Below are 23,647 nucleotides of genomic sequence, written 5' to 3'. Positions count from 1 at the left end.
CTTTTGTTAGAAACGTTTATGCGAATCCGAACATTACCACAGGTGAACGCTCACCGAGTTCCAGATTGAGCTCACGATCCTTAAACCTGGCTTTGTTTCCTGAAACTAGTCGTCGAATATAGTCTGTCATGGAAGTTAGATGAAGAGTGCCTGTGTGATCGAACCCAAAAAACAGGGACTGGTGTGCAAGGGCATCGCAATGGTACTGACATCATAGGAGCCAACCTGCAAACATTCAGGGCGTAATACGCCGCTTATTAATATTTCCGGCTTCTTACCTGGTCGCCATCAAAAATTTGTAAAACTATTTATATGTCTTTGTTAGTATATCGGTTAGTACACGCGCCTGTCATGCGAAAGCACGTCCGCGCGAAAGCTGGGTTCGACTCCCAGACAGAGAGAATAATAATTTTTGACACCGACTTTACATATGTCGTAGTAAGGTATAGGTTGACCTTCTGCAATACATTATAGAACCGATGACTGTTCATACAGGACTACGAAGACGAACACTAGGTTGTACAAAAGTCAACCAACGTTTGGAGTTAATGTCTGACTCCCCACAATAAAAGTAGTAGGCGAACAAATAACTCCAATAGCAACAATATGCATCCATTGGTCGCAATAGCTGCATTCCGACCCACCGAAAACTGTTGCTACTGGCTCAGAGACAGAACGGACCTTTCCAATTATAGTTGAATTTTTACCCAAGAATATACAAAAAACACTTTACATCCACTCAGGAATCTTGGTCGAACAAGTCAAATAGCTCTCTGTCTCTTTTGTGCGGACATGCTTTTTTGTGACAGGCGCGTGCACTAACCGATATGCTAACAAGGATGCAGTATCTCTTTTCTATTAACATAACAACTCGTCGATGCTCACAAAATTGTTCACTCTGCACAGCAAATCCAGGACAGAGGCAAGGAGCTTGAGGGGTCGCTAAATTGGGAAGGGTTGTAAAGATACGGCAACAATACTAATAGACAGACGTAGCATCAACTATCTGGTTTCATTCAAAGTTCAACGTTCAAAGTTTTCCTTCTGAACTCAAGATGGGATTAGGGGCCGACGCGTTGGATTGACGGTCATTAAGAGCGTGAATACGGTCACGTGTGTGTCGCGTATCATTTATTTGTTCATGTATTTTTATAGCCAAATATGAGCGTGCCAATCGATGCGCTATCCTTGTCCTCTCCTTCGAAGTCAGTTCAACTTTGTGTCTCTTGTACATCTGCCCTTTTCACTCACAGCCCTGCGAAACCCATTTGCGATACGCTAACCTACCGTTTAATATACTAACACCCTCCGAAAAGGAGGAATTATGTCCTCCATCCCAGTGAGTCTTTTTTGTTGCAATGTCTGTCAGCTCCGATATCTCAAGATGCGTAACCATTTAGGTGAGGAGGACAACGAGAGTAGTGCGTGCCACAAAAGACACTGAGAATGCTAATGCACGCCCAACGAGAGTGGCCGCGCGTTTGAAAACTGGGGTTTCCACTGCCGCTTCCGCGACTACCCGTGCCACAGCGTCGACCGCAGCATCAAAGGCCAAGTCTGTGCTAGCCGATGCGGGAAAAGAGGAGGGCGGCGTAAAGAGGAAGAGGGAAGCCTTGGTTGAAGTCACTGGTCTGGTTACCAACAATAAACCAAAAGACTCCGCCGTATCTGGTGCAAAAGGAAAGGAGGCGGAGAAATCGAAAGAGCTCGCTGCAAAGACGAAGGGTGTCGTCAAAGCTCCAGTTAGGCGTTTGGTCGCTGGAGTAGCGACGAGGCGAACGGTCAAGGCTGCTGTAGAGTCCACGGCAGCGGTCACGACCTCGTCGAAGACAAGCACTCAACCCGCTGTTACGAGGAAAGCGTCTGTTGACCATGGGGAGAAAATGGTGGTTGATCAACCTCGAAAGGTGACTCGCACCGCTGGAATTGTCAAGGAAGAAGATGAAGAAGCCACTCGAGTTTCAAAGAGGCGCCATACCGATGAAATCACCATCGCTAAACCAGTTCTTGACGACTCACAAGCCGAGGCGGACAAAATCGCTGCTGAGCTTGAAGCTGCCGACGCCTCCAACGCCCCGCAACTATGGGACGATCTTGATGCAGAAGACTGGGATGATCCTGTCATGGTTAGTGAATATATTGCGGAAACCTGTGTGTATCTTAAGGAAATTGAAGTGAGTATCTGTTATTTCAATAATTTATCTCCAATATCTAACGATGCCTCAGCTTGCGTGCATGCCTGACCCTAATTACATGGAAAAGCAGGGGGAGATGACATGGGAGCATCGGGGAATTCTTATTGATTGGCTTCTCATGATTCACGCCAGATTCAATCTCGTTTCGGAGTCTCTCTTCCTCTGCGTCAACATCCTTGATCGGTTCTTGAGCCAACGCCCCATTTCTATTTCGAAGTTGCAGCTCGTTGGCATTGCGTGCTTCTTCGTTGCGACAAAATTCGAAGAAACTTACGCCCCCTCTGTGAAGGAGCTTGCCTACCTCGCCGACAACCAGTACACAATTGAAGAAATTCTCAAAGCGGAGAGGTATCTTTTGAAAATTCTTGACTATGATCTGAGAGCCCCAGGCCCAATGACATGGCTGCGCCGCGGTAGCAAGGCGGACGACTGTGAAGTCCGTGCTAGGACGATTGCTAAATATTTATTGGAAATTGGCTTGGTTGAAAGGCGGTTGATCGGTATAGTACCTTCATTGATGTCGGCTGCGTCTCTCTGGCTTGCTAGGGTATCTTTGGGACGTGAACAATGGGTGCGACGTTTCTGCAATTTTGAACTTCGTGTAATTAACCCGTCCTTCTTAGACTCCAAATCTTGAGCATTACACAACATATGGCGAGAAAGATATTCTGCCTATTGCTAGCATCCTTCTGGAATATATTATCACCAACCCAATCCAGCACGATTCTTTGTTCAAGAAATACGCGCATAAGCGTTTCTTCAGGGTGAGCGACTATTATCCGAATTCTTCGCGCAATTGCATGCTCATGGTACGCCTAGGCCAGTGCTTACATTCAGAGCTGGGCTTTAGAACTCTGGCCTGAAAATGGATCAGTCAACTTGGAAAAAGATGTGGCTGATATCAAGGAAGAATGCCAACGTGCAAGCCTGCGAATCGAGGCATAGTGCAGGCGATTTTACTTTCTGCGAGATAGGAGTTGTTGGCTGGTGGTAGGACGTTGATCGATGGGTTCATCATTTTTCGTTTCATCACTTGTTTATAATGATCACGATCATGATGAATTTCTTTTGGCCGCATGTATCGATGTAAATGATGGGTTCATTTCCACATCGCCCTTGCACTATTTCTTTCTGAAGAAAGCAAATATTTTTATTTTTTTTACTCCCTCACTCTCCTTTACTTGTCTATTTTTCCCCTTCGAATCAGTGTTGTTTTCGTAATTGGATGCGGTGTATTGCAGTCTTGTATGACACATCCAGTGAAGATATATTCGTAGTGTAACCTAAATGATACGTACAGGGGTTGGTCGTCCAACCAGTACTTTCACCATTCCAGTTGATGACGTCACTCCATCTTGACTAAGGCAGGAGGAGGACCCTGTGGATCGGCGTGGGTTGCAGGGCTGCGACTGTTAGACTTTGTGGCTAGCTATGTCATCACAGGCCAATTCACTGTTCAGGGGATATAGAACAAAGGTGTGATATAAGGTGCGGCAAGGTCTACCCGTCCAACCATATTAAACGTGATGCTTGTTGTTCAGAACTGTTTTGGATTTTTGCAAAATGGACGACTTCAATCGCAAAAAATGCAAAACGGACGTCTGCTTTCCGTAAAACGTTAATAGTCAATACAATCACGGGAATTACTTGAAGACGTGAACGTGTGAGACTAGCAAAAGAGATAGCGGCGTGAAGGTCCATGGCGGTAACTAGTAACAGAAATCAGGGACAAAGGAGGTGGCAAAAAAACCTTCTAAAAATACGAATAATTATTTCTCCTCGCCTCTCTTTGTGCAATGAAAGATGTACAACCATGGTATATTGAGCAAATCAACTGGATTTATGTAAATCATGTTAACGTTCCTATATACAATCTGTCCACCCCGGACGCATATTGATGCCGCTTTGGACCACGAATTTTATGTACAATGGCCGCCTTCATCACAGTTTACCCCTACTATCCGTTTTACTCACTTCCTCCGAAATGTTAGGGTATAGTGATTCAATTGAGCTCCTAACACGCTAATCTGAGATAAATAACTAGAAATAATCGTGACCAATTCGTGAGACCTCCCCTGACCTGCCATTGTCTTAGCTTGTGATGGGCAGCCAGGAAAGGAAATTCAACTTTTCAAGAGGCACGCGGAGGACACGCGGCTATCATTATTTAATTAGCTCGCTTATAGTCGCTTACTCTTGACTATTTCAAATCAAGTAGGACACAGCGGATTGGTTCGACAAGCAATTTTCAATTTTAAAACAAATTCGTGCGTAGACAGAATCACCATAATACACCTTCTTCAGTGCCCTTTACTGTCTTTTGGACGTTGACAGTTCATGTTCCCCTAGGCGCCTGTCAAACATCTATATCCTCCCTCTGACAAGCCTGGCGTCGTGACCCCAATTTCTCCACTGTAATTAGACCAGTCAAAGATAACTCGGAGATACTGTCATGGCTCTTACGCTCGATGTTGCTCACTACTTCGCCGTGATAATAGAGGTGGCGTTGTTGTCATATTGAAATCATATCTTCCTATGTCTGACCTAAATATTTAGATGTGGGTCTATGGTGAGTAAGCGTGGCTGTAATCCTCGAGATATTTCCCAAGGAACGAATCCAGGAATATACACCACCCTGTTTTGCTCGGCACTCCCAACCATGGCGCAAAAGAGTCGACGTAGCAGGGGCAATAAAGTGAGTCGGATTTGACACATTTCATTGTTCAAATGCTGATACACATACGCATAGATTTATCTCATAGCCACTCTCCTAATGTTTGGGTTGGCTACATTTCACATATGTAAGTTCTCTTTTAGGGGTTTAATGTGAGGAGTAGCGTGATAATTGGGTGTCTATTCAGGCTTAGCATTTTTTCGTTTTGTAAGAGGATACGTACATTATGTGAATCCTCTGGGACCGGCTGCCTACTTGTACGATTTCTCAAGATGGGAAAACATCTTAGACAGTACTGTTTATTGTACGGTAGTATGGGTTGGAGATTTCCTGGTGGTAAGGCATTTTTAATTCAAGAGGACTGGAGTCTGCTGATTGCAATTCAGATATACCGATGCTATTATGTATGGAACCGAAACTTCTTAATTGTATCGCTACCTATCGCACTCGTGGTGATTTCAATAGGTCTGCTGTCGATCCAGTTCAATATATTTCAGAATCCTGACGTTCTAAAATATAGGAGTCAACGTATATTCCATTTGGTGGTTCGCACATCCTGATTCGGGCATCAGCACTTCTGCATCTTGGGCTATAGTTAACTCCATCTTCCCGCTGGCATTTTCTCAGAACTTCATCACTACCTGTTTCATCACCCTGAAGATATATAAACAGCACCAAATGTCTACTTCTCACGGTATCGTCGATCGCAGCTCAAAGCTTAGCTTGCTCCATATATTGCGCATCATCATTGAGAGTGCCATGCTCTACACTATCCAATGGATTGTGCTGATGATTCTATACTACTCAAACAACAACGGCAAGGTTATTGTACAGAATGCCATTGTCCCGACCGTTGGTGAGTGGCTCGATTGTGACATGTCCCTAGTCAAGCATTTATTCATCCAAATAGGCATCGTATTCATTCTGATGTCTCTTCGAATATATGTAGCCAAATCAGATTTATCCTATGCCACTGCACATGGAACAATACCAAATTGGCTTACGCAAAGTGACGAGGTTGCCCACAATCCCACATCCTTACCTGGTGTTGTCAATTTCCGGCTATCGCAAACCGCTCATATAGACGACGCTTATTCTGGACCATTTGGCACATCATCTTATCCGCACAAAAATCGTAGGAGCGTGAAAAATTTGTCCAGGGAAAGTAATACCTTGTGATACGAAAGTCGCCCTACACTTGAGCCATACGAGTGGGTGGTGCAATTTTCTGGACGTATTACCGAGTGCCAAACGGTACCTTTGGCTTGTAGAGATGGATTCATGTACGTCGCAGTCCGGCGCGGATCATCGCTATTAACTTAGTAAACTCCCCCCGACTCGTCATAAGAATCTGGGCTTTCAAAGTCTTTAGTACGTACATAGTAGTAAGTACTGTAACGTATATGTATTAAGGAGTTATTAAAGTCGAGTAATCCAACTTGAAGTAATCGACTTTTTCCGCTTGTTTGGACCCTGGGTTTATGCATGGCATAATGATAGACTACGTACTTTTTTCGCATGTAAGGTCTTTACTAAATAAGTTATGAGTCCTGACCAAAGGGAAGGCAAGTCATCATACAGAGTGGCCATGAAATGTCGGTTCAAGACAGGCGGCATGTTGCGGCCATCAGCACTCTTACCAAGGCGGAAGTTAGCATCCGCTATTTTCCATCCATATGTCATTCAATTGTCGAAAGTGCTCGGCTTATGGCAAGCGTGGTATCTCTTTGGACTTGGATGTATATTGCTCTCGATAATCAAGTCACTGCAGTGTTATTTACATCACATCATGCCTGTACGTATGGATGAGTACTTCCGGTTCCCAACGTGCGTACTATACGTGCAATCTTTTTTTGACTGAATGGTATCGGATACCACAGGACGGAACACAAGCTCCGCCCAACGAATATAAAACAAGAGTTCACTGAGAGTATGACACCCTATTCAACTATCTTCTAACAAATTGCTCACACACCGTTTAGATCTTCAAGTTTACATTGTCATTCATGTCACAACAGAAAATTCGCGTCGCCATAATGCAAGTTTCTCTTCTCAAATTCTTTGGTTCTTTTCTGAACAATCTTGTTTTTTAGTGGGGCAGGTATCGGGGGCTTAACATTATCTGCAGCATTTAAAGCCATGGGATTGGATCAGAAGTTAGAAATTAACATATATGAAGCATCTTCCCAAATATCAGAGATTGGTGCAGGAATAGGTTTCTGGCCACGGGCATGGAGCATCTTCCAAAATCTCGGTCTGGAAGAAGATCTCAGCAAGATAGTGGAACGCCCCCCTAATTTGGACAACCCCCGTAGGAGCTCTCTAAACTACTCTGATCCATACAAAATGTCTAAAAGCATTATCAGAAACTGTATTCCACGTCCGCAAGGCTGACCAAAGTGAGGGCCTCAACATCAGAGAAATCGTATCTATTGGTATGTTTTCTGTTTTTATATGATATTTTTATTGCTGAAAGTATCTCAGGTGGTACCACATGGATGCACAGAGCGAGCTTACAGGACGTTCTTGTGAAGAATTCTAATAGTCCCATCCACCTGTCCCACCGACTTGTTTCTGTAGATGAAAGCGACTCAGAGGTCACCCTCCACTTTGAAAATGGTAAAATGGCCAAATGTGATTTCGTCGTAGGGATGGATGGCATCAAATCAGCGGTGAGAAAGCACCTCCTCACCAAGCGTGGGCTTCCAAAATCCCCATCCATGGAACCCGTTTGTTCTGGGTATGTAACATATCGAGCGCTTATCTCTAAAGAAGCCTTACGGAAGATATTTCCTGGGCATCGAGCGCTTGATACTTTTGTGATAGTGAGTATAAGATATTTCCAGACCACGATGATCCTACTAACACAAATTTCACCGTTTAGTACTCCGGTAAATGGAGAGTAAGTTTCGAGGCATAAACTGGAAATTCCAAGAAATACTAATCCATTTGTCCTAGCACTTTGTATCGTACCCACTCAGCGCGAATGGGATGATAAATTTTGCTGCCCTTACCGCTGACCTTTCTACAGAGGGTGCAGCGTATGACGGGCCTACCATTGTCCCATGCCCGCTTGAGGAAATCGAAGCTCTCTTCACCAAATGGGAGGATGAAGTGAAAGCCATGGTTGCCGTACGTATACAAAACCGCTCTCATAAACTGTACCATAAATGCCTGTTTTATTATCAGCTCATTGAGAAACCCACGAGATGGGTCATACGTACAGTCCCTCCAATGGATTGCTATGGTCTAGGTCGTGTTGTCATTGGTGGAGACGCGGTAAACTTCCTTATCATCCAACCTAGTCAATCTCCTAATTAATATTTAGGCACACGCCACGACGCCTTTCCTGGGAAACGGAGCAGGACGTGCAGTTGAGGTTAGTGGTGATTGAACAAGCTTTGCACAGGAGATTGATCACCTCGAAAACAGGATGCATACATCCTTGCCAACTTGTTTTCCGAAGGACTACACGGCACTGGAAATATATCACTACCCAAGATATCTGAGATATACAGCGCCATATGTTGCCCCGCTGGGAATCGCCTTATTGAACAATCAAGACGCGCAGGAAGGATCCTTGAAATGGTTCCCCCAGATTTTCAAACTGCGGAAGAGGGGGATGCTATAATACCACCCGAAAAGTTGTTCCATCATTTTGGTCTCTACGAAACGGAACTGGGGACGTTAAAGAAGGGTCAAGCCGAGGAGGACAAGGAAAGAGCATTGCAAATGCTGAGAGACTTGCATTGAATTATCGTACAATTAAACCCAATGCTGAAAGTGTATGGGATCAAAATTTGACTGAAATACACTGTGGCAATTACAAATACACCCGTCTTCAAAAGATTGGAAAGAGTTGACAGTACACATCTAGTTGATCGTAATCTTCTTGGGAGAATTCTCTTTAGCGGACTTCGGGAAAGTAACGGTCAATAGGCCATCACTAAGAGACGCTTTGACAGAATTTTCCTGGATGAGAGGATAATTGAGTTGAAAACATGAACGTAGCACATCCATTGGTCAAACACGAACCTCGACGCCCTGAGGAAGTTGCAGGGTTCTAGAAAACTTGCCAGACCGCCTTTCTTTGGCAATATATCCCTCTGCCTTCTTCTCGCTCGAGATTTTGCTCTCGCCAGATATAGTGAGACGATTATTGTTGACCTGTATATCAACATCTTCTTTCTTGAGACCAGGCAACTCAAAGGTAGCGGTGACCAAGTTTGCCTTAGAATCTTCGTGGAGATCCATCCTGATGCAGACGAGTCAGAGAACAAGAACTGTACAACGACGACGACACGTACCTTGGCTTTAAGGATGGAATACCACCTTCAGAAACACTGCCCTCTTTAGAGCGGCGCGCAAGAGTGCCACTGTCGATGTTCGTTCTGGACGGTGTTGTCTCTTCGAGGAAGCGTTCAAAGTCATAGAATGGTTCGTAATAAAAAATTGACATGATGGGCGTAGATGTTAAAACGTGGGCAGATGTGGGCAGATTGACATTGTCGACACTGCAAGCTTCGCATTAAATATACCTTGTGAATCTATTTAAAGAGGTGAGCTTTGTCTTGTCTGGGAAACAGATCACACAGGTGGGGCTTACCAGAGACAGGGTTAGTTTCGGAAACAGGAACCTCCTTTCAATAAACCGTACGACATCTCAGAAACAGCCCATTCACTGATTATGATCATGAACCACAGAGGCGTATGAGAACGGAAGTCAATACTGATGTAATGGGTGGAATGATCACTTCAAATTGAAAATGTACTAGGGTAAAAAGCGACTTCGATGAAAGAGCGAATGTGAGGAAATAAATGTGAACAAAAGATTTTGAAGCATTGTGTGGCCTGTTTGATAGTGGCTCCATAAGGTTTCATCGGTCATTAGGCGAATTGACCCCAACATAATGGGGTCTCGGTGAGACAACCGGCATGTGGGGGGGAGGGCATGCAAATCGGTCGTCACACTTATCATCGATATCGAATATTTCCTCCGAACGTGGTGCAAAATCTTGATTCCCATAAATGTTACTTTGCAGCCTTTGATCAATGGCGGATATGGGATGGGGAGCCTCGATAGACTCTAGGGGCTGTTTCCCAGAACGCATAGGAGTTCTGTCTTCTTCAACCACCACAAATGCTTTCTGCCGTTCGCGCTCGTTCCATTTCAAAGTACGCGAAATGGCGTGGAACCAGTCGGTTGATTGTGTATCGGCGCAGACAGTGGGGAAAGGATATTTGGACGCCATGACCTTGACGTGATCGCCCTCTACCATCAATAGTGAGCGGCGCATAACATGCAGACAAAACGTGGCTCACGTTTGAGTTCAATTCTTCCCCGACCGTCGAATGATGCCCAAGCGGTGCTCCGAGAGTTGTATGGAACAGATATCCTGAGTTCTACACTGTCTGGAAGAAGCATTGGCCGAAATGATAAGGTGTGGGGGCAAATGGGTGTAATCAAAATGGCAGGAATTTCAGGGTGAACAAGAGAGCCTCCTGCAGATAACTATGAAATTAAACCACGAAATAAATAAGTGAAATTTGTTTATAGAATCGTACTGAAGAACTGAGCTCACAGAATAAGCTGTGGATCCGGTTGGCGTGGCAATAGTCAATCCATCAGCCTGAACAGTTGTCATATGATGATTATCGCCTGAAAGATAGTCGCAAACGAATTGATACAACGATTGGGAAAAAGACTCACAAAATAATTCGAGTTGAGAAACATATGGGCTTGGTCCTCTGTCAACAACAAGATCATTTAATACTTGAAATTCTTCCGTGGGCCGAGCGGTTACACAGGGAATTTCTTCATCCCGGGATTTGCATTTCTCGTCTCCCATGAACCCGCCATTCCAGCGACCCTCAAGAGCTTCCCAGCAACCATTCGCCATGTCTTTAGTCATGATCTCTCCTGTCTCGCCCTTTTTCAATGCCTTACGACCTTCTTCAATAGGAACAGAACGAAACACAGTGCAGGTGAAACGCATCCGAAGGTTGGCTCGTATGCCTCCATCAATGACAGAATTCATCACCTCTGGGTGATGAGCAAAGTCAAAGTTGGTAAGAAATCCAAGAGAGCCTAACGCAAACGGAAGAACAGGGGGAACCACTCGCTGAAAAAGCCAAGATGTATACAGAACAGTACCATCGCCCCCGAGCTGTAAACTTGTTAGATGATCTATGAAATTCTTCGGGATAAATAAACGTACTGTGACGACAAAATCGAAAATGTGAGGTTTGCTCCTGCACAGATCGTTCGTCCAATAACGAAGTTGGCCATCGTCGGTATCCTCTGTCTCTGTGGCAGTGGGCGACGGAGTCGAGACGGCGTACACACTATTCGCACGGCGCTTTGGAAAAGGATGAGAGAATTCAGGGTGATTGCGTTGGATGCTTTCCGCATCAAATAATGAGGAGTGACGCAATTGACTATCCACATATCTGCTTGACGGTTAGAATGGTCCGACTTATTGAAGGGATTGATACAAACACGACCAACCCACGTTTTGATCCTCTCCGGTGTTTATGCATAAGAAACAGGGCAAGTTCTCGAGTGAGTTTGATCAACTTGTTGTCGTGGGCTTTAGTAACAATCAAGACATTTCTGATGTTAGGCTGAACATGAGCACGGCCTGAGAGAAGTCGTTAGCATGCATTGTATGTGGGACTAATTGGGAAATACAAATCATACCGAGTTGTTTACTGATTTCACGCACCCCAATTGCAGTCGCAGCAAGATGTAAATGTGTCTTCAGGCCATCAAAGGATGTACCTTCTATATCGGCATTGTCATGACTAGATCCACGAGGCTGAGCCGGGAGTGGACGTTGCTTGCTTGAATCCTGAAATGGGCTCATAGCAGCAGCATTGTCGCTGCTGTTACTCTTGGTTTTGATGCCTTCGCCCAATTTAGCAGCCTGATCAAGATGAGAATGGATGAAGCAAGTCGGATCCATGGCTCAACACTGCAAGCTGCAGTAACGCGTGTGCTTCCAGAATGTTTTGCAGGTGATAGGATTCGGGAACAATTACGAAAATGTGCGGGAAAGCTCACAACGAGGCGATTGAGACAATGGGGGGCAAGGTCCATTGAAGATCGAAGGCCTGCTTACTTGAAAGTTTCAGTTTATGTCAGTGCACAGATCTTGGACTTACAATTTAGGAGCTATCTCTTTGGCAGTATTGAAATTCCTGAGAGAAGGTTCATAATGTTTAACGCATATCCACGCAAATTCAAGGGCATCAGGGTTGACCCTGAACGACGAAGAGACAAAGTAAGTCAACGTTCACGTTCAACGTTCAATGTCAACACAATCTTTCGACAAATAAACGCAGTCACATGACTCTGCTGTCCTGATTTTAACAATAACACTGTATGTGGATGTTGCTCAGGTAAACGACATACATGTCGTCAAGCAGTTGGAGGGAGTGTATTAATGGCTGCCCGACCTGCAACCGCCAACAAATTGACCATATTCGAAGGAATCAGAGGTGCACGAATGGCTGACTTCCTTGCAGTTATGTCCCATCATGTGCCCAGTGAACGCTCACTGTGATTCGAACGACTGTGCCATTTCTCCGAGTAACTTGTACGCAGCAACTTTGGCTTGCTATCCGATTGTGATCATTATCTGATTTCCACGGATACGCCATTCAGAAAAGGATTTCGGAAAGGAGTCTGTATTGCCTTACACCCCAATTCATCGTATACCAGCTCAACCTGAATGCCAGTCGTCTTGGTCCACTTGATATACATCCATGGGTTCCAAGGTGAACTTTCGTTGTGATTCTGAGAGTGGACGTAAACCTGACGACGAAGTAAGGAAACGATACCACATTTCAAGTGAGGATTCAGGCACAAGATAGGGTCGCGCATTGATTAACTTCCTTCATACCCCAACAGTCATTCCCGAAACACTTGCAAGAGCGGCTTGAGACCATAATTCCCCAGCATCTCGATATCAAGATTCAGAGCAGTTTATACCCTACATATAAGAGTGTAAAACCGATCTCACATGCTACGAGAAACTTTTTAGAATGGTGAGCGACCCTATTCCAAGGAAACGATCGAGGCTTACGAGAAATATGTACCTTTTAATTAGGCTTTCCACTCAGCCTCCAGGTCCAGTGATACTCATGGGACACTCAATGGGCGGACTTCTTGCTGCCGAGGCAGCCACAGACGTCTCTAATAACCCACATCGTTATCCAGGCAATAGACCAAAACGTATTGTTGGTGTTGTAGCTTTTGACACGCCATTCTTGGGCATGCACCCCCACGTCGTGGTTAGCGGTATTGCATCTTTGTTACCGAAAGGGAAAGAAGACGAAGAAGAGAAGGCAAAGCAGTCAGAACGTGCTTTGAATCAACATCCGCAAGTCAACATCGTCGATAGCGGAGTGACGGACGACTGGGAAGCATTCAAAAGACAGATAAATGGTACGCATATGTGTGACTTGCTTCCATCAAGCTGAAATACTGATCTCAATGGGGAATTTTGGCTCTCGATAGCCAACGTCGGAAATGCACCGTACGCATGTAGTCCTAGGTCACTGTTTGCGCATTCACCACACCCTTCTCGAGAAAGCGGTGTATCTTCACCCTCATCCTACCTCAGCCTATCTCCCCTTCCCTCCCGCTCGCCATCCCCATCCCCATCCGGATCTTCATCGCTCGTAGATCGAGCCTTAACATTCGTTTCTGCGAAACCCGATGACCCTCTGGTCCGTTGGTTGCGGAAGCATGCAGATGAACCGTTTACAGCTAGTAAACGATGGATAGTGGAACACTTCCAATTCGGAATATGTATGTTTGATCCGTCTGGACTCAAACAACGTTATACCAACCTCGTAGACTGGGGTACAAGGGGCGGACTTTGGGTAAACTACTGGACTACGACTGTCCCCCGTGCCAAACGTAATCTTCTCCTTCTAAACCGTTCTCCGTTACATCATGAACCCTCCAGTGATACACTCGACAATAATGAGGCGTTGCTTGCCAATGGTATACTCACTCCTACCAGCACGACGTCAAGTTCATCTTTTGATTCTTCTCAACACTCCTATACGACGGGGCACAGCTTCAGTTCTAGTACAAATTCACCTTCGCCGCCCCCATACGCTGAACTCTCCAAATCTGAACTCAAAGCTGCACATAAAGAAGAGAAGAAACATCGCAAAGAAGAAGAAAAGGCGAAAGCGAAATCGGCCAAACAAGAGGAAAAGGAGCACAAAAAGTCGAAAACTGTGCGACACTTTGTTGTTACTCCTACGGGCCTCGGCCAGGTATTGGGGGGTCTGGAGAAATGGGAGAATGTGCCAATCGCCGGTGTGGATGACGAAGTCAACGCACATACAGGGCTTTTTATACCTACTCAGAATCTTGATTACGATGGACTGGTTGAAAGGGTTGCGATCAAGGTACTAGGGTGGTGTGAGCGCATACCTAAGGCGGACTGGGAGAGATATGGCTATTAGGCGAGTTATTTTCTTGTCTATATTTCAAAGTGTAAGGATATGAGGAACTTATGTGGTTGGATTATTGGCCCAATGTCTTCCAACGATTTCAATACCTAATAATGTACCGTCCTCGACATATTCGAGTTCGACTCCGCATCCGTGTTTGCAATGTACATCATGTGAATTTCTGTCCTCAATGGTTAAGTTTGTGTCGATTTGTGCAAAAATTAGCCCAGGATTACCATGGCCCATTAGAAGGAAGGCGGTACTTGAGATTGACCGACGACATGTGCTTGCTAATCGCATTTTGAGACTTCTAGAAAACTTTCATTTGTCCACTCAGTGCTAAATGTAGTTCTTTCATATCTGGCGCTTGTGACCATGAAATTAATTTATATTGGAGTCTTCAGTTCTTTTTTAGCAACCGAGGATAGAAGTTCTGACAATGTGACAAGGAAAGAGAAGGAAAGACTTGGAACATCCCTTGCCCTTATTTACGTAGAAAATGATATCACTGTTGCACCGTGTATATCGCCTTTGGAAGTATAAATGATGCTACTCACCACTGTTCCCAACCATCTCCATGCACGTAAGACGACCAGAATTTATTCAATATTTTTTTCATATCCTTTCTCTTGTCGACGAGCCCGAATACTAAATGTGGCTTGGGTGTTGAATCAAGGAATGAACACAAGGTCCATAATGGACATCTAACCCTGTATCTTCTTTCAAAAATATCGCTAAAGTTCGGGGGTCCTAACTAAAAAATGGACGGCCAAAGAGTCATATGACGAAGAGAGCTGTTGGACTACTGAATGGCTCGTATAAATCTCCGTGCAACTCTTGACTTGGGATGCTCAAACCAGTCCCACTACACACACTTTGAACTCAAGCCTTCTAAAAGATCACAACATGCCCATCTCACACCTTGGTGTCGTTGTCCGCGACGTTAAAAAGTCCCAGGAACTCTATCTCGCTGCTCTTACGCCTTTGGGTTACAAAGTCGTACTCTATGAGAACAATGGGAAGACTGCAGTACTTGGACAGACTGCTCCAGAGTTCTTCCTCGCCGAACGAACCCCTGACAGGGATGCTCCCAAGGGAGAGTACATACACCTCGCCTTTGTGGCAAACAGCCCAGAGCAAGTCGATCAGGTTTATGCTGGAGCTCTGTGAGTATTGATATTTACTGAACATGGTTGCTAGTACTCAAACAGGATGTTATAAAGCTCTGCGGGCGCTAAAGACAATGGGCCACCCGGCCTCCGCCCCCAATATGGGCCAACCTACTACGCAGCATTTTTCTACGATCTCGAAGGCCGAAACATCGAAGCATGCTACATCGGCCCAAAAGCATAGACACTAAGCTGTTGCATGCAACCCGGATGCTTGCATCATGAGTTGCAGGGATAGTGGAAGAAAATAGTAAAAATAAAAATAAATATGGAACCAAAATAGTCGGACTGGAATCTAAATAATTACACGGCTTGCGCTCGTGCATATTTTCCAGAAAAATATCTATCAGTAATTATGTTTCCTGTTCATTTTTGACATATTTGCCTGGAATATAGACTTCGGGGTTGCCTAATCAGGGAACCCCGAAGTCTATATACCTCAAAAATACGTCGAAAACGAACAGGAAACATAACTGCCAATACATATTTTGCTGGCAAATATGTATGAGCGCCAGCGGTGTTACAAGTTGATAAGGAACTGAATTCATCGATAGTATAGGAGCGCCATGATATTTGGGAAGGAGGAATTAACGCGTTGTTCCTTGTATGCCTCGAAGGTAGTTGAAGTTCATACCAACACGGGTACTTTAATTAGTGCGCGAGATGTCACAGCACGTGAATCAAACAAATGTGACGAGATGGGAAGATGCTGGTTATTGAGAATCCAGGTAAGCGACCAGATTGTCGTTCTAATTCGATAATTCCAAGGGCTCTGCTAGTCGGCACTGATCTCGTAAAGTTGCTTCTTCTTTGATTTTTGTTTCCGGCGGTAGAAAATGTGGAACAGAGTGAAAGCAACGCCGATCAGAATGAACCATCCTATGACAACTCCGCCCCAAATTAACCCAACCCTAGAGTGGTTCAATACCGTCCACTCCTTTGGATTTCCATACAGTGGAAGGTAAGTTTCATTGATGCCGGTAGCATTTTGCACAACGAGCCTATCCAATGTGAGCGGAGTTGTTGATGAATTGCCTAGATAAGTGACAACGAGCTCATGCCGCCCAGGTTCAGACTGAGGCGTCTCAAACAATTTCCTGCTGAAAGGATCTTGCACGTTTGAATCCTTCGAAGCGCCAGTCACATAGAAGTCGATGGGATCGTTTCCATCAATGGAATAACTCCCAATGGATGGAATGTAGGGAGCTTGTGGCGTAAATGCGTACCAGCTAACCGAAACACCTAAAGCGCAAGAATCACCAAATCTGTAATGTCGTAGAGGCTAGCTTAACGCACCATTGAAAGGAAAGATCACAGTTGAGTTGGGTGTATTCGTCGAATAAAAATCGCCAAAGTCTTCCCATCCTTTACCATACTTGATTGCAGGATATATACTGTTCACGAAAAAGATATCGTCGAGATTAAATGTTTCCTTGTTACTGGGAACAGGCTTGGTGTATAGATTGAAGAATCGAGCACCCTGAGTGACGAGGAGCTTGGGTCCCGCTTTCTGAGTATTTGAAGAAACGCCGGATTCTATGTTCACGTTGATAATTGAATTTATGTCAGGGACAAAGAGGGGATCTCGATAAAAATGTGACACTCACCTAAAAATCTGGTATCTCGTTTAGAATGCTTCCCTTTCTTACCGTCGTGTTTTTCTCTTAGATAGCTTGTAGGTTTATGGGCAGGCGGTTCCATAAAGGAGTCCAAGTAGTTGGCGATGGCCATGCTTGCCACTGCGACGAATTTGGCGGTGTGGTAAACAGTGTAAGCACCGAAGGTCAACATGCACAGAGTTGACAACCAGAGGTAGTACACGCTCTGGTATAGCAACAGGCTGAGTCTCGTGAATTCTCGACTGATTTGGATGATATCTGTAAGAAGAGACATGGGAGTCGAGGGAAGGTGGTAGTAGCGGTCCAAGTGCACTGGGGGGCGTGACATTTTTTGTGTTTATATAGGCTTGCCATACATCGTGATCCACTTAACCATCCATGGACGGTTGTACATGTACTGGTCGACAATGGCTGTGCTTGCCATGAAAGGAATCATCATGCTGTTCTGTCCAGTCATGAGAAGATATAGAACATGTATAGGATTTCAATGGCGGCAAAATTATAATAGATACTGGGAGGAGGTCGGAATTCACTTCATGAAAGGTACGAGTTGGTGTCATGAGTATGACAAAAAACTCGAAAGCCAGATCAAGCCCACGTGAACTTGCAAATCCCACTGAGGGAGTCCGATCACTGTACAGGGCAAAAAAATGTTCAAGTTCGACTTCGATATCGACGACGCCGACAATGCTGAGGAGCTCCTCGGGATCAACTTGGAGTCACTAAGTATACAAGATCCCTCTACAAAAACAGAGCAGTTATTGGAACTCGAGCCATTTTCTGAACTTACTCTTACTACACTCGTTCGTCTCATTCCAATTCGTCGATCTCATCGACAGCTTTTAAGGTTTTCTCTGATGTCTTTGGATGTTTTCATCTAGCTAGACGGTGTACCGGATCAGATATCCTATTCACCGCTCTTTATCTCTCTCTCATCGACACGGAAATCTACATGCCTTCTTCGGCGGGATTTGTTCGATGCTCGATTTCAACTCATATCGGAAGGCGCGGGAGATGTTGTTGATGAGCCCGCTATCAACCAACAAGATGAAAATAATGCATCGGACTTGAAAACAGCGCGAAAAGCATTGGAGTTTCTTAGCGCTCCTTCAGATCTTGTTCCTGGAGTGTATGAAGGAGGTCTCAAAACATGGGAATGCAGCTTAGATCTCGTCGATTACCTCGATAGCTTGAAGGAGACATCGAAATACGAATCATTCGTAGGTAAGAAGATTTTAGAGGTATGTGCTATCTATCATATAGCATCTCTTGTTTTTAACCTCTGCCGTCAGGTTGGTTGTGGGACGGGTGTACCGACAATGTACATCTTCCGAGAACTTTTATACTCTTCAAAGCCAGGAGACACCCCTCTACAGAAGACGGTGCTTCAATTGCAGGATTACAACGCGTCTGTTCTGCAACTCGTTACCCTTCCTAATATTCTTTTAACATGGTGTACGTCCCATTCCATCTTTTTAGCGTTCCATTTGTGTATTTCTCCTTTCAATTTAGACACATCCACCCACGCCGATGCATATCGCACTTCCATAAAAGACGATGACATGGCACCCATTATTCAAGACGCCGCCTCTGGAGAATTGCCAATAACCCCAGAGTTCAAAACCGCCTTCCTCAAAACCCTCCAAGATCTCAATATTACCCTTCGTTTCTTCGCAGGTTCATGGGATACTTTTAATCCTACTACAACGAGCACAGACGAATCTCCGAAATATGATATTCTCCTGACTTCAGAGACGATATACAGGAACGAGAGTCTACAACCGCTCATTAATCTCATGCGAAGAGCGTGCCCCGACCAATCGGTAAACAAGACTTATTTGTGCTTAGTTGCGGCCAAGGTATTATACTTTGGTGTTGGTGGAGGAGTCTCCGACTTTTTGCAAGCAGTGGAAAAGGAGAAGGCGGCCGTAGAAACTGTTTTAGAGCGCAAGAGTGGTGTAGGGAGAAAAATATTGCGGCTTCGGTGGTAGCAGAAATCAATATCTAGTGGCTTGCAATTGTTGTCTCCTAAATATTTTTTTGCAGCTACAATTACAAGAATACAGAAGAAATAAACGTCATATTTCATAGGCTTAAACTGCTTTGGTTCGCAAAAGTATGGCAGACGTCTACTACCGTAAATGGGGGACTTTAAAAAAAAGTTGGACGGGAATAGGAATGCTTTGTCAGCCCGTATGTTAGTTCTTCGCCAGGGGAGAAGATCGCATGTTCGTGGAAGGAGTTGAAACGCGTGGTTTCATTTTGGTCGCCCACCCCTCCGCGACCCGAGCTTGGCGTCTTGCCTGTTCACTCTGATCCATCCGATCGATGACCATGCTTCTCCAGCCAGCCTTTCCTTCTTCACTCGTGCTCACTTCTGTGTATCTCGAAATGCGGTTGTCCGCCTTAAAGTCTTGCTTGTTCAAACCTGTCATGTCAATGAAAATCCTGCTTCCCAGTTGAATGGACCCGCTGGCGACTGGGGAGTAGAAGCTGGGCCCATCCAAGTCATTAAATGTGGGGGCTAATCCAGGTCCATGGGCTTCGGATGTAAATGGGTCTTCGTAAATCTCCACGTCCAGCTTCGCTCCTGCGCAAAAAAAGAACGGCGGATTGTCTTCAGCGAACGGTTGCATCGATTGCTCGTGCACCATCACATATGCAAGTAGTCCACGCTCAAGTTGCTTCTTTAGCAATGGACGATCTAATGAAATCTCGATGTCTTCTGCGGCAAGCTGGGCATTTGGTGCTTTCAAGAGCATATGCTCAATATGCTGTTGCTCCTCGGATCCGTACATGTAGAATGGGCAGAACTCTGAAGGGTACTCCGAATCTCTCCACCTGGACCGCAGAGATCGGCTCTTCACTACGCTAACGTCTTCCAATTCACAATCTGAGACGACGGTCCCCCTATTCAAATATTTAGCTTGGAGTGGGCATTTTTACGCAATTGATATCACTAACTGCCAATATATATACCCCTTGGTCTTCTGACCAGATACGATTTCTTCGATGGTGGTGGAGGGGATTGTCATCGTAAAGATCTCCTCGGGATGGTCCTCTCTTGCCTTGAGATATCGTGCCCAGTGTATCCCTGACATCTTGGCAGCGATTATGAGTTGCTTGCGTGAATTCGCTTTATGGAATAGAGGTCGATAAACCAGGAATAGCGTGTCCGTGCCCTGCATAATGAACATGTGTTCCTGTGGGGAAATCGTATTTCGCGCAACAACGTGCTAACGGCCTACTCCTCAGCGACCTCCAGCATGCATGTAATTGTGACTCACGCTCATTTCTTCAATCAACGTCTGGCGGAATAACTCTGCTATTTCTCCTGCAAAGTTCGCGGTTGCCTGAAAAGGCGACATCACGACGTTCCTCAGAACGAAGAGACTCTGTTTAGAGTCAATCTCAAGCCCCAGGCGCTGCTTGAAGACATCCAGACATTGTCCATAATCCTGCGCCGCAAATGTCGTTGATGTGATGTACATGGGTACTTTCCTCGGGTTGTCCTGGACATTTGTCACCGAAAGCCTGTCAAATATGCATTTGTTGAGATAGTTTGCTTCTTCGACATCGTCATTGACGAAGGAATTGAAAGGGTATTGGTGATCTTGTATGCGGAAGTTGCAAGCGAAGGCGTTAATATTCAGGTCGGATCCTAGTGCGCGTAGCTCTGCAAACAGTTCTGGATCTGGATCGGATGCGATATCTCTATTGGAACGTGCCAAGATCTTCCATCGGATGAACTTTTTCTCTTGCTCGGTGTGTAGTGCATTGGGCTCAGCACGAAGCTTGTTCAACGGTACTACAATGTAGGGTGTCGAAGAGTCTGACATGGCTGCCCAGTATGCAGATATCTTTATCCGCAAGTTATAACTAACGAGCCAGGTAGGGAACATATATGCTCACCCGAGCGCAACTAAAGCACACCTCACCGAGAAGGCTGCCATGACCTTCTTTGTGAAGCCCGACGACCGCATGATGAAGATACACCGCTGCCGCTGCCGCTCCTGGTTTGCTGAACATCCATCGTCAGATTGATCACAACACCAGACAAACCAATGAACCTGCCCTCGACTCCATAAATGCCAATATTCTCGCCGTTCTTGCCTTGATTAAGGTAGGGAGCGGTCCATGTCAATAAGTACCTCATACGACCGTCTTTATAACACTGACTTTTCATTAGGGAACGTTTCTCTTTGATTGTGGCTACGACTCACCAACCCTCCAGATGGATACGGACAATAACCACTTTTGTGTGGATCGATCGTTACTGAGTCAGCTTCTCCAAGGACCTCGAATTGGCGGATAGTGTGTTCCTTAAGCGACGTGGTTGGCACATAATCACGAGAGGCAGACCGTCGTGGACAAGGAGGCATTCCATCGGGTGCACCCTGCGAAGGCTTTTCCCTCAACATCGACGCAAAATATCCTCCCCAGGCGGCATCTACATTTAACATGATCAACACGAGTTAAAAAGAAGGAAGTACTCATACCTGCGTGGATGAGAAATGACATCCCCCTTGCTTGGTATTCATGTTTCAAGGCAACTATTTCATCTAAAGGATCGACTGCTCCTTCTTCTGTGGAACCAATAATGGCAACAACAGCATATACGGCCTGTCGTTGGCGTAGGCGACGCTCAAGAGCGTACTTGAGATGTATCATGCACATTCGCGCAGTCGAATCGACCGGAATATTGATGACGTTGTCCGAACCTATACCAACAAGAGCTAAATCAAAGTCAGTTCAGACAGCTTCAATAGATCCAAACAAGGAGCTGACCTGCTGCTTTGGGCCATGAATAGTGCTTGGTGCTCGATATGAGGTACTGGGGTGGTTCAATTCCATACTTCTTCTCGAAGCTGTCCTTCCCGATTGACTGAACGCTGAATGGATGTAACGCCCTTTCAAGAAATGTGGGGCTTACGCCAAACTGAGTGCGCAGGCGGTCGGGTATGGAGAGTATCTCCTGCGGCTGTAAGTTCAACAACTCCCATGTATCCAGGTCCCTCAAAAGTACCGGATCATTTGGATTCGAGCAGCTGTATACTGTGAGTGTGCTTGAAACGAAATGAAGAGGCGCTCCAGGTTTCAAAGCTTCCCTCAAAGAAAGCGGATAGTACTTAAGATTACGGGCTGAAGAAACTCTTCAACAATATTGCTATGGATGAAACTGTATAGTTTCTCTTACCGGCCCTGGTTGGCAATCAGGAAAACCAAATATGAACGAGATACTGAAGTCTTACCACATAGACTCAATATTGGCCACGGTACCGTCACAAGTAATATGCCCCCAAGGCTGCATCGTGCCTGAGCGAGCATATCCCAGCATGTCGCATATCTGGGAACCTGCGTCAAGCTCAAGTAATGTCGTAATTGGACTCGCTTCAAAAGCAACATTGTTCGGGTTGAATAACATCGCAGCAAGCCACCCCAATATGGAGGGCAAACTGCTCTCAAACGACATATGCCCAGCGTATCTGGGCGAGTAGAATGGGATAGATTTGTCGTTTAGCATGTCTAAAAGGCGGTGAAATTCCTGTCGGAGATCGTTGACCGCGCGATTAAACGCTGGGGTCTGTTTGATATCTTGAGTGATGAAGACCTGTAGGCGGGTGGAATTATGTTATAAGTGGCATAGTTGGCAAACGTCCATATACGCACCCCATCTTCAGGATGATATGATAGACGAGCATTTGCGTGGCTGTCCACGATGTTGTTGAATAGTTCTTTCAGCAAAGCGGCATTCTCGGCTTGAGGACCTAAAAACCAAGCAGAAACTGTTTCGTGCAGCCCACTGGAGGATGGGTTATAGCTGATAGAAGTATTGGAAGGGAACATAGCAACTGGCAGAGTGTAAGATGATTTGAGCCATGTTTCTTACGGTACATTTGGGACAGATGTGTTTCAGCAAGGTGTTAGGTTAGAAAATCTGAAAGCGATCATTTCATATTATGACGTAACAAATTGAGTGACTGTGTCCAGTACAAAAGTATCGATTGGCACTCGAATACAATGAAAATCTGATTTGAAAAATACTCCCTATAAATCTCTGGGTATTGACCTCTAAAAATATTGGGCATCATGAACTGTCGTATACGATAAAAGTAAAAACTTGGACGCATTGGGAATTGAACCCAACACCTCTCGCATGTAACACAAGGTTTTAAGTGCTAAGCGAGCGTGATAACCAACTACACCATGTGCCCATGGTAGTGGAGCCACTATGTGGAAATACATCGTTGATGTCCTCCCGCAAAACAACATAGGTTGATGATTGGGTGTGGTTGCGTTTATTATGCAATGATGATAATTGCAACGAATACTATTACTCGAAAGGGCGGCGTCGCCGCGATTAACTGCCATAGGAAAACAGTGCCTACTGTTATGTATTAGATTACATATAATAATTATGTTACTCAGAATACCTGCCCATGGGCAAATAATGCTTATATGTTATTCAACTTGGTAGGAGGCGGCCATTTGTGTTCTTAAATTGGGCGTAAGCGA

The 23,647-nt window shown here is 45.2% G+C and overlaps 8 protein-coding genes and 2 non-coding genes across 10 annotated transcripts; 6 read left to right on the top strand and 4 right to left on the bottom strand.

The window, feature by feature from the left end:
* The first annotated feature begins 315 nt into the window (after nucleotides 1-315).
* JR316_0009841 lies at nucleotides 316-401 on the top strand. Its single transcript has one exon. It is a non-coding gene; the product is annotated as a tRNA-Asp (tRNA).
* Nucleotides 402-1,324: 923 nt separating this feature from the next.
* Nucleotides 1,325-3,140, top strand: JR316_0009840 (G2/mitotic-specific cyclin cdc13; the record flags this gene model as incomplete). The annotated part of the gene is made up of 5 exons (XM_047895522.1): nucleotides 1,325-1,339; nucleotides 1,401-2,174; nucleotides 2,227-2,766; nucleotides 2,819-2,959; nucleotides 3,015-3,140. 5 exons carry the CDS (start codon nucleotides 1,325-1,327, stop codon nucleotides 3,138-3,140), a joined length of 1,596 nt encoding a protein of 531 aa, XP_047745241.1.
* A 3,518-nt stretch (nucleotides 3,141-6,658) lies between these two features.
* On the top strand, nucleotides 6,659-8,622 carry JR316_0009839 (Salicylate hydroxylase; the record flags this gene model as incomplete). The annotated part of the gene is made up of 9 exons (XM_047895521.1): nucleotides 6,659-6,696; nucleotides 6,963-7,180; nucleotides 7,236-7,304; nucleotides 7,354-7,694; nucleotides 7,754-7,771; nucleotides 7,828-8,001; nucleotides 8,059-8,148; nucleotides 8,198-8,248; nucleotides 8,302-8,622. The coding sequence occupies 9 exons, from the start codon at nucleotides 6,659-6,661 to the stop codon at nucleotides 8,620-8,622; spliced, it is 1,320 nt and encodes a 439-aa protein (XP_047745240.1).
* A 120-nt stretch (nucleotides 8,623-8,742) lies between these two features.
* On the bottom strand, nucleotides 8,743-11,834 carry JR316_0009838 (NAD(+) kinase; the record flags this gene model as incomplete). Its single annotated transcript, XM_047895520.1, has 10 exons — nucleotides 8,743-8,841; nucleotides 8,905-9,124; nucleotides 9,177-9,383; nucleotides 9,841-10,141; nucleotides 10,192-10,381; nucleotides 10,452-10,528; nucleotides 10,580-11,036; nucleotides 11,088-11,319; nucleotides 11,369-11,510; nucleotides 11,570-11,834. The coding sequence occupies 10 exons, from the start codon at nucleotides 11,832-11,834 to the stop codon at nucleotides 8,743-8,745; spliced, it is 2,190 nt and encodes a 729-aa protein (XP_047745239.1).
* A 768-nt stretch (nucleotides 11,835-12,602) lies between these two features.
* On the top strand, nucleotides 12,603-14,355 carry JR316_0009837 (uncharacterized protein; the record flags this gene model as incomplete). Its single annotated transcript, XM_047895519.1, has 5 exons — nucleotides 12,603-12,648; nucleotides 12,702-12,721; nucleotides 12,782-12,918; nucleotides 12,981-13,330; nucleotides 13,391-14,355. 5 exons carry the CDS (start codon nucleotides 12,603-12,605, stop codon nucleotides 14,353-14,355), a joined length of 1,518 nt encoding a protein of 505 aa, XP_047745238.1.
* Nucleotides 14,356-15,249: 894 nt separating this feature from the next.
* JR316_0009836 (uncharacterized protein) lies at nucleotides 15,250-15,696 on the top strand (the record flags this gene model as incomplete). Its single annotated transcript, XM_047895518.1, has 2 exons — nucleotides 15,250-15,509; nucleotides 15,567-15,696. The coding sequence occupies 2 exons, from the start codon at nucleotides 15,250-15,252 to the stop codon at nucleotides 15,694-15,696; spliced, it is 390 nt and encodes a 129-aa protein (XP_047745237.1).
* Nucleotides 15,697-16,287: 591 nt separating this feature from the next.
* On the bottom strand, nucleotides 16,288-17,405 carry JR316_0009835 (uncharacterized protein; the record flags this gene model as incomplete). The annotated part of the gene is made up of 3 exons (XM_047895517.1): nucleotides 16,288-16,754; nucleotides 16,809-17,048; nucleotides 17,120-17,405. The coding sequence occupies 3 exons, from the start codon at nucleotides 17,403-17,405 to the stop codon at nucleotides 16,288-16,290; spliced, it is 993 nt and encodes a 330-aa protein (XP_047745236.1).
* Nucleotides 17,406-17,781: 376 nt separating this feature from the next.
* JR316_0009834 (Histidine protein methyltransferase 1) lies at nucleotides 17,782-19,122 on the top strand (the record flags this gene model as incomplete). The annotated part of the gene is made up of 4 exons (XM_047895516.1): nucleotides 17,782-17,934; nucleotides 18,013-18,372; nucleotides 18,424-18,586; nucleotides 18,644-19,122. The coding sequence occupies 4 exons, from the start codon at nucleotides 17,782-17,784 to the stop codon at nucleotides 19,120-19,122; spliced, it is 1,155 nt and encodes a 384-aa protein (XP_047745235.1).
* Nucleotides 19,123-19,329: 207 nt separating this feature from the next.
* Nucleotides 19,330-22,978, bottom strand: JR316_0009833 (L-tyrosine decarboxylase; the record flags this gene model as incomplete). The annotated part of the gene is made up of 10 exons (XM_047895515.1): nucleotides 19,330-20,041; nucleotides 20,096-20,367; nucleotides 20,419-20,991; nucleotides 21,044-21,152; nucleotides 21,202-21,305; nucleotides 21,355-21,581; nucleotides 21,631-21,867; nucleotides 21,920-22,239; nucleotides 22,384-22,742; nucleotides 22,802-22,978. The coding sequence occupies 10 exons, from the start codon at nucleotides 22,976-22,978 to the stop codon at nucleotides 19,330-19,332; spliced, it is 3,090 nt and encodes a 1,029-aa protein (XP_047745234.1).
* Nucleotides 22,979-23,253: 275 nt separating this feature from the next.
* JR316_0009832 lies at nucleotides 23,254-23,346 on the bottom strand. Its single transcript has one exon. It is a non-coding gene; the product is annotated as a tRNA-Ala (tRNA).
* Between the last annotated feature and the right edge of the window lie 301 nt (nucleotides 23,347-23,647).

This window comes from Psilocybe cubensis, chromosome 9 (genome assembly GCF_017499595.1).
Source record: "Psilocybe cubensis strain MGC-MH-2018 chromosome 9, whole genome shotgun sequence".
In the NCBI taxonomy this organism is placed as follows: Eukaryota; Fungi; Basidiomycota; class Agaricomycetes; order Agaricales; family Agrocybaceae; genus Psilocybe; species Psilocybe cubensis.
The sequence above is the reverse complement of the archived record's forward strand: the minus strand, read 5'-3'. Positions and strand labels throughout refer to the sequence as shown.